The following is a 13385-nucleotide window of genomic DNA, read 5'->3' as shown; positions in this document are numbered from 1 at the left end:
CTGAAGTGCTCCACGTCGCTCTGACCGATCCTAAGGAGTGACGTCTAGAGGCCTCCACTAAATTGGAAAAGTCGGCATCTGCAGAGGCAGGTAAAGAAAGACCCATAGTCTCTCCTGTCCCATACCAAATACCTCTCTTCCCGTGCAATCTGGAAGGAGGCATGCAGAATACGTCTTTCCTAACTCCTTCTTCTTGTCCATCCAAGAATCTAAAGAATGGAGTGCCTTCTTCATTGATATCGCAGGCTTCATTTTTAAAAAGGCCGACGATTTAGCCGTAGCTGAGCTCGAAAAGAGCGAACGAGGAGAAGGAGGAGCCGCAGGACTAAGAGAATCTCCAAACTCTTGAAGTAGTAATGAGGCCAAGACTTTATAACTAGAAAGTCCCTCATTAGCAGGAGGTTCGTCGTCAGACAACTCGTCTAACCCTCGATCAGACGAAGGAGAAAGTTCACGTTTGGAGGGAGAGTCCTTCCAAGACCTCCTATGTTCTGAAGGAGAGGAGCTCCTATTTGGCGAAGAGTCATAACCTCCAGGAACGAGTCCCCGACTCTTGCCTCCTGGCTCTTGACTCTTGCCTCCTGACTCCTGCCTCCTGGCTCCTGACTCCTGCCTCCTGCCTCCTGACTCCTGCCTCCTGACTCCGGACTCCTGCCTCCTGACTCCGGACTCCTGGCTCCTGCCTCCTGACTCCTGCCTCTTGGCTCCTGGCTCCTGCCTCTTGGCTCCTGCCTCCTGCCTCTTGCCTCCTGGCTCTTGCCTCCTGGCTCTTGCCTCTTGCCTGGATGCCTCTACACTCTTGGGCTCTGGGCTCCTGCCTCCCTGGTTTGACTCCTCACTCCTTAGGCTCTTGGCTCCTGCCTCCTGGGTGAACTACCTCACTTCCTTGGCCGGTGCCAAGACGTCTGATTATGTTTCATCCAGGTTCGCTACCGGTAAAACCTCACCTCGGAGTAGGAGTATCGATCCTGGATGGTAGATACCTCCATACGTCTGGAGGATCATTTTAATAGGAAGGGAAGTGTCTTTCCTTCTAGGAGGCTCCTTTGACAGGCACTCCTACAAACGACGAAATCTGTTCCTGCATCGCCATCCATGAACCTCTTTGTAGCCTCCTCTTTATCCTCTTCGGGAGGAGGGGAAGGAGGAGGGGAGGAGGAGTCCATAGCCACCTCCTGCCTCCTTCTCACTCTGGTTGAAAGAATGGCTCTTCTTGCCTTCTTCACTCCCGATGGAGACTCCTCAGGGAAGTTCTCAGGGCTCGAGTCAATAGTCGGAGCCCTCCAACTCCTCTTGAGAGGCCGAGATCGATCTGAATCTCTCCAATCACGTCTCGGTGATGAAGATCCCGACGACGAGAAAAACACTCACGTAGGACGCTTTTACAATAGCGGTCCTTGGCAGTCTGGGGTGTCACAGAAACCGCCGAAGGGACACCTGATCGGTGGGATTCTCCACAACCTCCTTTCGGCTTTCGACATTCCATTCTCCTCTGGGCATGTGAGCTTGGAAGAGGTCTAGACCTAGGAGCGTTGCTGAGCCGACCAGATGCCCCCTCCACTACACTGGGGACACTCATATCACTGTCCACTGACAAATCACTAGCCTTACCTTGTATGGCAGCCATTTTGTTTTCCATCAACTTGAAGGCTGCTTTTAGATCCGCAAGTTCTTTTGCTGGATCTACAGGTTCTGCAATAGGAGAAGGGGCTGCAATGGAAGAGAAGTAGCAATACTTACCCTTTGGGGAAGATCCCAAGCTTGGAATTAGTTCAGATCTAGAACTACTTAAACTTCTATGAGAAGCCTTCCTCACTCTTTCTCTTTCTAACTTTTTTAAATAATTAGTTAGATTCTTCCATTCGTCCTCCACTCAAGTTCTCACTATTTACTTACAAGTATTAGTAAAAGGAAACTTCATACTCCCTGCAACTCTTGCATACGCGTGAGCGGTCTTACCGAAGCTTTCAGGCAACCTCACATTACAGCCTTACATTCACACAACGTTCTCACATTCCTTACAAGTATTAGTAAAAGAACATTCATACTCCCTGCACCTCTTGCATACCGTGTGAGGGTCTACCGAAGCTTTCGGCAACCTCACCTTACAGCCTACATTCACACAACGTCTCACAACCATACCAGAGTCAGACATATTTAAAGAAAATTCCAAAATCAAGTCCACAAAACAGTCCACAAAAGCGTATGCCAATCCAACAATCCAGATACGTCACCAAAAGTCGGTCAAGAAGATCAATTGCCGGTGAAAAAAGAAAAACCAATCGAGAGGAACCAACAACAATGTTGATGGTCGGGCGACAGAAGAATTCTGATTAGAAAACGGGATGGTTTCCTAGTCCTGCCACCCAGGGGCAGGGCTGGTAAAAGATCACCTGACCTACCTGTAGCGTGTGCCGCAAAATTTGAAATTCTGTCGGAGACGACGGAGTCTATAGCTAAGTATATATCTGGCAGGGAAGTTGAATGTATAAAAACAAGGTTTTATATATACTTGCCAAGTAATTGCATACCTGAAGTTTCTAACACACACGGTAGTTTAAAATTTGAAATTCGCAGTAATGCACCAAAGATTAAGTGTAGGTAACAAGTTCCGCCCACTTTCAGGGGTGAATAGGTACAACACAGCTGAAGAGCTTAATTTGTTTGTGCCTTAAGTCCATGAGAGAGGAGGGGGGAGTGCTCATATTTTGTAATTATACTTGGTGAGTATATATAACCTATTTTAGTATAAAAATTTAATTTTTATATAACTGACCAAGTATGTAATTACATAGCTGAATCCCAAATTGCAAGGAGGTGGGATGCATGAACACAATCTATTTCCAAAAATTCTGCGAGGTAAAGTTTTGAAAATAGGAAAGGTTGGTTGATATGCTTGTTGTAACCTTACCTGGTAAGAGAGTTGCTGCAGACAGATACTGCCTCTGGTTGGCACTCAACTTAACTGCAGTGGTGCAGCTGTAGAGCCATGGAGCGCCTTTACTTTAGTGGAAACTATGTAGACGAAGGAGTAATCTGATCAATACAAAGCATTAGTGGAAGTTATGAAGCACAAGGAGTCATCCGATGGCCAGCAAAACTTTAAAAGGTGCCCTTGCCCTGGGCACAGTGCTAACATAATGACAACCAGACAATGCTGTTATCTACACCAAATTAAAAACCACTACCCCTCCATTGAAAGAAAACTGGTGGACACTCCAGGTATGTAGTACCCCCAGGCTCCCCAAAACTTGATAGCTAGGATAGGAGCATAGGTCCTATACTTACTCCCCCAGTATCAGGCCAGCCACAGACAACGGACCCAGGGTATTGCAATTCACATGCACGATCTCTGTATCTCTTGAATATGTACTAATGTGTTGCAAACAATGACATTTCCAAAACGTCGACTGAAGAATCGACACAACAGACACATGCTCAAAAGCTAAAGATGTGGCAACTGCTCTAAATTCATTGGCTTTCAATTTTAAAATTGTTAAAAGGTTCTCTCAAATTCTCAAGTGCAACTCTGAGATAATGTCTCTCAAAAAGAATGATATTCCATTCTTTAAAAGTGGTCTGGATGAATCTTTCACAGAACACCAGCCAGCCAGAGGTTACAAGGGACCTCTAATTCTCTCCGTTCTATCTAGATAGTACCCATATGCCCTTACAGGACAAAGCATTCTCTCCGCTTCCTCGGCACCAAGAATTTCCATCAAATTCTTGATGATGAAAAAATGGGTCCAGGACATGTGGATTCTTGTTCTTGGCCAGAAACTCCAACTTCAATGAGCAAACTGCGTCTCCCTGGGAAAAGCCAACTCTCTTATCCATGGTTTGCAGCTCACTGACTCTCTTGGCTGTAGCCAAAGTAACAAGGAAGAGAGTCTTCCTATTAAATCCCTTAAGGAAATCTCATGAAGGGGCTCAAAAGGAGGGGCCGACAGCCACTAGAGGACAACTTCCAAGTTCCAAGCAACTGAACTAGACTTAATTTCTTTAACAATGTTGAAGAACTTAATCATATCACTAATGCTCTGATTAGATCCCAGAATCTCTATGCTGAAAGACCAAGCCAAACATGATTCTGCATCTCTTGATGATCAACAAAGACAAGCCTCTACCAGATCTTAAAAATAGTAGAAAAATGATATTGTCATGTTACAATAAAGTTTTATACATACTTACCTGACAGATATATACTTAGCTATAGACTCCGTCGTCTCCGACAGAATTTCAAATTTCGCGGCACACGCTACCGGTAGGTCAGGTGATCTACCGCCCTGCCCTGGGTGGCAGGACTAGGAACCATTCCCGTTTTCTAATCAGAATTCTTCTCTTCCACCTGTCTCCTGTGGGGAGGCTGGGTGGGCCATTAATCGTATATATCTGTCAGGTAAGTATGTATAAAACTTTATTGTAACATGACAATATCATTTTTATACATTCAACTTCCCTGCCAGATATATACTTAGCTGATTAGCACCCATTGGTGGTGGGTAAGAGACAGCTAACTACTGAAATAGACAGGTAAACAACATATGTTGTAGGTATTAATAAACCTTGGTTCCTACCTTATTAGGCTGAAGACTTCGCGGCTACTGCCTTGGAGTCTGCTTAGCCTCAAGAGCCTCAGCGAGATATTGATCTATGGCTAAGAGTTTCTTGTGGGTCTGCCAATGGGGTCTTATCCATTACTCGGCAGAGCCTAAAGGCCTTTGTCATTGGGTGCTATTCCACTAACATGACAATACACCTTGTTCAAGAGACACAACACCGATCCGATCACCTGATCCTAACATCCATGTTAGTTTCTAAGATTGCAAGGAGTTATTCCCCGAACTCCTTACAAACAAACCAAACTCGAAACATAATTACACTTTCATTATACAAAATATACAAAAAAAAAATTTTGTTACTCCCCGACTAGCCATACATATCCTTGATCCCCCCCTACCCAGCAATGACACTATGCGCCCGTGCGACATCCGTGAGCTTGCTAATAGAAAAAACCGAGCACATATCTGCAAGAGGGTTTATGTACGATAAATCAAATATTTTAAGGATCAGTCTTTGCTCCAAGACCCAGCACTGATCTGCTGATACAAATGGACCTAGAGAGAAGCACTTCTCATAGGTCACTCTCACATCCTTCAGATAATGAGATGCAAACACTGAATTGCACCTCCAATACGTAGTCTCAATGATTTTTTAGAGACATATTCTTTTGGAACGCCAAGGACGTTGCTACTGCTCTCACCTCATGGGTCTTAACCTTTAGAAGACCGAGGATTCCTCCGAGCAGTTCTTGTGAGCGTCCGTAATTACGCTTCTCACAAAGAAAGCCAAGGCGTTCTTTGGACATGAGTCTTTTTGGGGTTCTTCACAGCTCACCAAGACCTTGTTGGACAAGCTCCCATCTGTCTCTTCCTCTCTAAATAAAATTTAAGAGAGACCTCTCTGTCTCTCTGCCTACGAGGTTAGATAGACCTTTTACTTCAAAGTTTCTGGGCCAAGGTTTTGACGGGTTTTCGTTCTTTGCCAGAAACATTGTCTGGAACGAACAGATGGCAGCATCTCCTTTGAACCCCACCGTGGAATCTAGAGCGTGCAATTCGCTCGTCCTCTTGGCTGTAGCGAGAGACAACAGGAATAAGCATTTCCTAGTGACGTCGCGGAAGGAAGCCAGATGTAAAGGCTCGAATTTATCCGATGAAAGGAATTTCAGGACCACGTCCAGATTCCAATAGGTGTTCTAGGAGTTGCTGCTTTTGAAGTTTCAAAGGATCTAATTAGATCGTGTAGATCTTTGTTGTCTGCAATATCTAGCCCTCGATTTCTAAATACTGAAGACAGCATGCTTCTGTATCCCTTTATTGTTGAGACAGATAGGTGGGATTCCTCTCTCAGAAAGAGGAGGAAATCGGCAATATTCACTATAGAGGTACTGGGAGGAGACAGCTTCTGACTCTTACACCACCTCCTAAAGACTTCCCACTTCGATTGGTATACTTTTCTCGTCGAAGCTCTGCGGGCTCTAGCGATAGAGCCTGCAGCTTGCGAGAAAAGCCCCTCGCTCGACAAGTCTTTCGATAGTCGAAAGGCAGTCAGAGCGAGACTGGGAGGTTGTGATGAACCTCTCGAAGTGGGGTTGTCTGAGTAGATCTGGTCTGTTTGGAAGAGATCTGGGGAAGTCCACTATCCACTCCAGTACCTCCGTGACCATTCCTGGGCTGGCCAAAATGGGGCTATTAGTGTCAACTTCGTGCTCTTTGAAGCTACGAACTTCCTGAGCACTTCCCCAGGATCTTGAACGGGGGAAAGGCGTAGGCGTCCACACCCAACCAATCCAGGAGAAAGCGTCTATTGCGAAGGCTCTCGGATCTTCCACTAGAGAGCAAAAGATCTCTACTCTTTTGGAGAGGAACGTCGCAAACAGGTCTATGTGAGGTCTCCCCCAACAGGAGGGACCAAAGACTTCGACACTTTCTTTTCGTGTTAGAGTCCATTCTGTGGGAAGGACCTGATTCCTCCTGCTCAGTCTGTCCGCTCTCACATTCTTTATCCCTTGTACAAATCTTGTGAGGAGAGTTTATGCCTCTTTCTTCTGTCCAGGTTAACAGGTGTTTTGTTAACTGAAAGAGGGAGGAAAGAGTGCGTGCCTCCCGCTTGCGTATGTAAGCCAGAGCTGTGGTGTTTGTCCGAGTTTTATCTGTATCACCCCGCCTCTGACTATCTCTTCGAAGAACTTTAAGGCTAGGTGTATGGCCACTAGTTCCTTGCAATTGATGTGCCAGGACACCTGTTCCTTTGTCCAGGTGCCTGACACCTCCCTTGCTCCTAGCGTCGCTCCCCATCCCGACTCCGAAGCGTCGGAATATAACACTTGGTCTGGGTTCTGCAGGGCAAGTGATACGCCTTCGTTCTTTTGAAGAGGAAGGATCCACCACTTCAAGTGATCTTTTATCTCTTTGTGGAAGCGGGAAGATGTCCCGAGAGTTGTCCCGTCTTCCACTCCACACCCCTTTCAGGAAAAACTGAAGAGGGCGAAGGTGAAGCCTCCCCAGAGAGAGAACTTTTCTAGTGAGGACAGGTCCTAAAAGGCTCAGATAATCCCTCGCTGAACTGTTCTTTCTCTCTAAGAAGCTCGAGATTTTCGACAAACCTCGAGTGATTCTTTCTCGCAAAGGAAATACTCGAAAACCCCGAGAATCCATCTGAATCCCCAGATAGACCAAGCTCTGGCTGGGGATCAGCTGCGACTTCTCGAGGTTCACGAGTAATCCCAGCGATTCTATCATGTTTCTTGTTACTGATAAGTCCTCCAAGCACTGAATCTCCGACTTGGCCCTGATCAGCCAGTCGTCTAAGTAGAGGGAGATGTTTATTCCCTCTAGGTGAAGCCATCTTGCCACATTCGCCATCAGGTTGGTGAATACCTGCGGAGCTGTAGACAGACCGAAGCACAGAACCCTGAATTGAAAAATCTTGTCTCCTATCACAAACCGAAGATATTTCTTTGACAAATAGTGAATGGGAACGTGGAAATACGCATCTTGCAAGTCCAGAGAGACCATCCAATCTCCTGGACGAAGAGCCGACATTACTGAAGCGGCCGTTTCCATGCGGAACTTCTTTTTCTGAACAAAGCGATTCAGAGCGCTTACGTCCAGTACTGGTCTCCACCCCCCCGATGCCTTTGGTACTAGAAAAAGGCGATTGTAAAATCCCGGGGAGTGTGGATCCTGCCACAAGTTCGATGGCCTCCTTTTCCCACATTTGTTCCACCATTTGAAGGAGAGTCTTTCTCATTACAGGGTCTCTGTACCCTCGCTGATCAGGTTCCCGAGGTGTAAGATGTTAGGGGCGGGCTGTTCCTCGAATGGGGTGATTACGTAACCTTTTCTTTAGGACCGAGACTGACCAAGGGTCGGCTCCCCTTTTTGCCATACTCCTGCAAAGTTCAGGAGTCTGGCGCCCCACTGGTGCTTGAAGGAGCAACAAGTCATTTGGTTTTCTTGAAAGGTCTAAAGGAAGACCTTCCTCTCTTGTCAGCGCTCTTCTTTCTGGCGAGGGACGAGCCGCTGCACCTCCACGAAAGGGCTGCTGAGGAGGACGAGAGTCCTTCTTAATCGTCGACACTACAGGGCGTCCTTTCTTGGACGTTTGTACTAGTAGGTCCTTGTGTCGCCTTCTCAGTTAGCGAGCGAGATATATCCTTCACTAACTGAGAAGGAAACAGATGATCCGACAGAGGGGCGAACAATAAAGCAGTCCTCTGGCTCGGAGAAACTCCTTTTGATAATAGGGATCCATATACTGATCTCTTCTTCAGAAGACCAGCACCAAAAAGGGAAGCCACTTCTCCCGAACCGTCCTGTACTGCCTTGTCCATGCAAAGACAGGACGCTATGGAGAATCTCTGGGTTTTTAGAAAACTCCGGATCTTAGATTTGTTGGCCAGAACTCCGAGTGACCAATCCAGAAAGTTGAACACCTCTAAAGTGACAAAAGTCCCTTTAGAAAAGTGGTTCAACTCCGAAGTGCTCCACGTCGATCTGACCGATCCTAAAGAGTGACGTCTAGAGGCCTCCACTAAATTGGAAAAGTCCGCATCTGCCGAGGCAGGAAGAGAAAGACCCATAGTCTCTCCTGTCCCATACCAAATACCTCTCTTTCCATGGAGTTTGGAAGGAGGCATGCAGAATACAGTCTTTCCCAACTCTTTCTTCTTGTCCATCCAAGAATCTAAAGAATGGAGGGCCTTCTTCATAGAAATTGCAGGCTTCATTTTCAGAAAGGCCGAAGATTTTGCCGTAGTCGAGCTCGAAAAGAGAAAACGAGGAGAAGGAGGAGCCGCCGGACTAAGAGAGTCTCCAAACTCTTGTAGCAATAATGAGGCTAAGACCTTATAATTCGATAGTCCCTCATTTGCAGGAGGTTCGTCATCAGACAAATCGTCTAAACCTCGATCAGACGAAGGAGAAAGCTCTCGTTTGGAGGGAGAGTCCTTCCAAGACCTCCTACGATCTGAAGGAGAGGAGCTTCTATTTGGAGAAGAGTCATAAATTCCAGGAATGAGTTCTCCGACTCCTGCCTCCTGTCTCTGCCTCCGGACTCCCCTTCCTCCTGACTCCTGCCTCCTGACTCCTGACTCCTGCCTCCTGACTCCGGACTCCTGCCTCCTGACTCCGGACTCCTGGCTCCTGCCTCCTGACTCCTGCCTCTTGCCTCCTGACTCCTGCCTCTTGACTCCTGACTCCTGCCTCTTGCCTCCTGGCTCTTGCCTCCTGGCTCCTGCCTCCTGCCTGGATGACTCCACACTCCTGGCTCTTGGCTCTTGCCTCCTGGTTGACTCCTCACTCCTGGCTCTTGGCTCCTGCCTCCTGGGTGACTCCTCACTCCTGGCCGGTGCCAGACGTCTGATCGGTTCATCCACGTTCGTACAGGAAGCCTCACCTCGAGTAGGAGCATCGATCCTGGCGGCAGATACCTCCATACGTCTGGAGGATCTTTTGATCGGAAGGGAAGAGTCTTTCCTTCTAGGAGGCTCCTTTGAAAGAACTCCTACAAAAGACGAAATCTGTTCTTGCATAGCCATCATGAACCTCTTCGTAACCTCCTCTTTATCCTCTTCGGGAGGAGGGGAAGGAGGAGGGGAGGAGTCCATAGCCTCCACCTCCTGACTCCTTCTCACTCTGGTTGAAAGAATGGCTCTTCTTGCCTTCTTAACTCCCGAAGGAGACTCCTCAGGGAAGTTTTCTTGGGCTCGAATCATCGTCGGAGCTTTCCAACTCCTCTTGAGTGGTCGAGATCGATCTGAATCCCTCCAATCACGTCTCGGAGATGAAGATCCCGACGACGAAAAACACTCACGCAGGACGCTTTTGCAATAGCGATCCTTGGCAGTCTGGGGTGTCACAGAAACCGCCGAAAGGACACCTGATCGGTGGGGATTCTCCACAAACCTCCTTTCGGTTTTTTCGACTTCCTTCTCCTCTGGGCATGTGAGGCTTGGAAGAAGGTCTAGACCTAGAGCGTTGCGGAGCCGACCAGATGCCCCCTTCCACTACACTGGGACACTCATATCACTGTCCACTGGAAAAATCACTAGCCTTACCTTGTATGGCAGCCATTTTGTTTTCCATCAACTTGAAGGCTGCTTTTAGATCCGCAAGTTCTTCGCTGAATCTACAGGTTCTGCAATAGGAGAAGGGGCTGCAATGGAAGGAGAAGTAGCAATACTTACCCTTGGGGAAGATCCCAAGCTAGGAATTAGTTCAGATCTCGAACTACTTAAACTTCTATAAGAAGCCTTCCTCACTCTTTCTCTCTCTAACTTTTTCAAATAATTAATTAGATTCTTCCATTCGTTCTCACTCAATTCTCACATTCTTGCAAGTATTAGTAAAAGAACATTCATACTCCCTGCAAACCCTTGCATACAGTGTGAGGGTCTACCGAAGCTTTCGGCAACCTCACCTTACAGCCTACATTCACAACGACGTCCTCACAACCATTCCAGAGTCAGACATTTTTTTAAAGAAAAATCCAAAATCAAGTCCACAAAACAGTCCACAAAAAAGCGTATGCCAATCCAACAATCCAGATACGTCACCAAAAAGTCGATCAAGAAGATCAATTGCCGGTGAAAAAAGAAAACCAATCGAGAGGAACCAACAACAATGTTGATGGCCCGGGCGACAGAAGAATTCTGATTAGAAAACGGAAATGGTTCCTAGTCCTGCCACCCACAGGGCAGGCGGTAGATCACCTGACCTACCGGTACTAGCGTTGTGCCGCGAAATTTGAAATTCTGTCGGAGACGACGGAGTCTATAGCTAAGTATATATCTGGCAGGGAAGTTGGATGTATAAAATCTGCAATTTGCATCACAGAGGTTTTAGTAGAAGATATGTTATGTCTTCTACACCAGCTTTGGAAGACTGCACACTTAGTTTGGTAGAGTATAGAAGACTGTTGTCTACACTTAGCATTAGCTTCCACAGCTGGTCTTGTAAACCCTTTTGCTCTGACAGGTCTGTTCACAATCTGATTCTGTATACGAAAATAATTCAGATTACGAAAGGGTGTACTGTAAAGTCCGTGATTCGCCTGGACCTCCAAGAACAGTTTTAAAACTCGTGCGCCACTAACTCAGTAGACAGGTGGTGACATTACACATTATATCAGCCTGAGGGCCTCCCAATATTTCCAACGATGAATCGATGGAAGAGAAGGAAGGAGACACAGGCACAAAAACACTAGCATCATGGGGTGTGACTAAGGAAGAAGTTGAAGCATCTGGGTGAGGAGATGAAAACCCTTCCCACGAAGGAAGAGTCGAAACTCTGCGATGCTCCCTCTTACTATAGAATAATTTCCACTGTGATTTAGGCCATGCAAGACATTCCGGGCAGGGATTCGTTATATAGTACAGAAATTGGAACGACACCTACTGCATGTGGAATGGGGGTCCATAGTTGGAGAAGCCAGGAAAAGAGAACATGAGAAACCTTGAATCCCAGGGAACATACGTTGGCAAAGCTGAGAAGATAAAGAGGAAGCCATAATAACACAAACACACACACACACACAGACAAGCAAGAGAGCAAACACGGGCAAAACAACCGGGTTGGATGGGAGAAAAAGACTGAACGCGGTAGCGTGGGGTGCGCGGTCTTTGACCAGCTTTCACCTGATATATACATGCATTGCCAGATCTCACAGATTCCTTGCATTACAATCTCTGATTGTTTAACCGGATCCAGCTAGGCGCTAGAAAATGATCCTATTGTTAACACCAAAGATTTGTTTGCGTATGGAGAAAGATGAATTAGAGAAACAAATTTGTTTTTGAGAGCTATTTGTCATATACTATAAACAAACTTACGCTTTATTGTATTTACTATGCCTTTACTTCTTGTTTTTTTTTCTACTCAGTCTAAACTCTTATGTAGTCTTGATATAAAAGCAAAAACCATCTAAAAAAACACAATACTAAAACAACTTACATGAATTTTGAACTTCCTGAACAGTATCTGGAGAATTTACTGTATTTTCATTCACACAACTTTTATTGCTTTCTGTAGCAGCACCTTTACATAGGCCACTAGTACAAGGAAGATTATTAAAACTGCTCTGTATAACTTCTGCTTTGCTTGTCTCAGGATACACAAAGTCATCACTTTTACTCTTACTACATTTTTCATCATTTACTAAACTACAGTTTTCTTCACAACTAGGAACTTCAATTCCCTCGTTACCTTTCCTGTCCACCCTTAATTGACAATCAGAGTCCTTCATGCTGTTATAGGGAACAGCAGTTTGCTCACAATCTCCTCCTACTCTCTGTAACATAGCCCCATACATTGAAGCAGAATGAAAAGCCTTTCAGACTATCTGAACTATGTGAAAGTCAACATTTGAATGACTCCTAACTCTACCTAGACTGATAAGTAAGGTACTAAAAACATTAACAGGTGTGCTCAATAACTGCTCATCTGTTGTACACAAGTGTTCCACAACATTTTTGTTCATCATCATGCTCTCAAAACTCAAACTAGTATATCATTTATTTGTATTGTAGTGTCTCAATCTCTTGAATGAGTTTCCTTGTAGTAGCAGGTAAATTATACAGCAGGGAATTCAAGCTGCCGTCGAGTAGAAACTACAGCTGTATAATTACTGGGTAAGTTACACTAATAAAAAAGGGATTTTGACGTAAGGAAAAATCTATTTCTGGGCGATTGGCTCGTGTCGCCAGCGAAATATCCTTTAATCTATTATTTCTAGGGTAAATGTACTAACACATACCAGAGAATAAATAAAATAAAGAAAAAGGTCAGTATAACTGACTCGCTCACCCTCCAAGAGGGTGTCGGTATGAACACTAGGCGAGTGAGACCACTACCACGAGCCAAATGCCAATAGAAATCTCCCACTACAAAAACCCTCCATGAGGGGAGCCGACCCACAGAGTGAGCAGCTCGTACTACTACTACTCCATCCCATGCTGCCGACTGCTGCGCCTCTGGTGGCCATCCTGAAGTTAGCAGACAATCTTGGGCGAAGGGATGGGTAGGGTGGGATTTCGCTGGCGACACGAGCCAATCGCCCAGAAATAGATTTTTCCTTACGTCAAAATCCCTTTTCTGGGCTCAGCTCGTGTCGCTGCGCGAAATCGTACCAGAGAAATAGCACAAGATTGTAAACAAAAGTAATAAATAAATCAGAATAGGTCAAAAATAAAAGAAAAATAAATATAAAAAGAATATAATTGCTAAAAGATACATATACACAGTGATACAAAAATAGAAAATATGCTTAAATTACACTTAATTCTAATCATGTTACTTAACATAAGGAAGGTTTACATATAT

At 45.6% G+C, this 13385-nt stretch overlaps 1 protein-coding gene across 2 annotated transcripts in view; it reads right to left on the bottom strand.

The window, feature by feature from the left end:
* Positions 1-13385, bottom strand: part of LOC135222816 (proton-coupled amino acid transporter-like protein CG1139) — a 177762-nt gene that overhangs the window by 122099 nt on the left and 42278 nt on the right. The window contains exon 1 of one of the 2 annotated variants that reach the window (XM_064261123.1): positions 12018-12390. The exons of the other annotated variant lie outside the window; for it this stretch is intronic. Coding sequence (XP_064117193.1) covers positions 12018-12375 — 358 coding nt within the window. The 5' untranslated portion in view covers positions 12376-12390. Of the gene's footprint in view, positions 1-12017; positions 12391-13385 lie in introns of those variants that run through there. 2 annotated transcript variants of the gene reach the window in all.

The sequence above is a fragment of the Macrobrachium nipponense genome, chromosome 8 (genome assembly GCF_015104395.2).
Source record: "Macrobrachium nipponense isolate FS-2020 chromosome 8, ASM1510439v2, whole genome shotgun sequence".
Classification (NCBI taxonomy): domain Eukaryota; kingdom Metazoa; phylum Arthropoda; class Malacostraca; order Decapoda; family Palaemonidae; genus Macrobrachium; species Macrobrachium nipponense.
The sequence above is the reverse complement of the archived record's forward strand: the minus strand, read 5'-3'. Positions and strand labels throughout refer to the sequence as shown.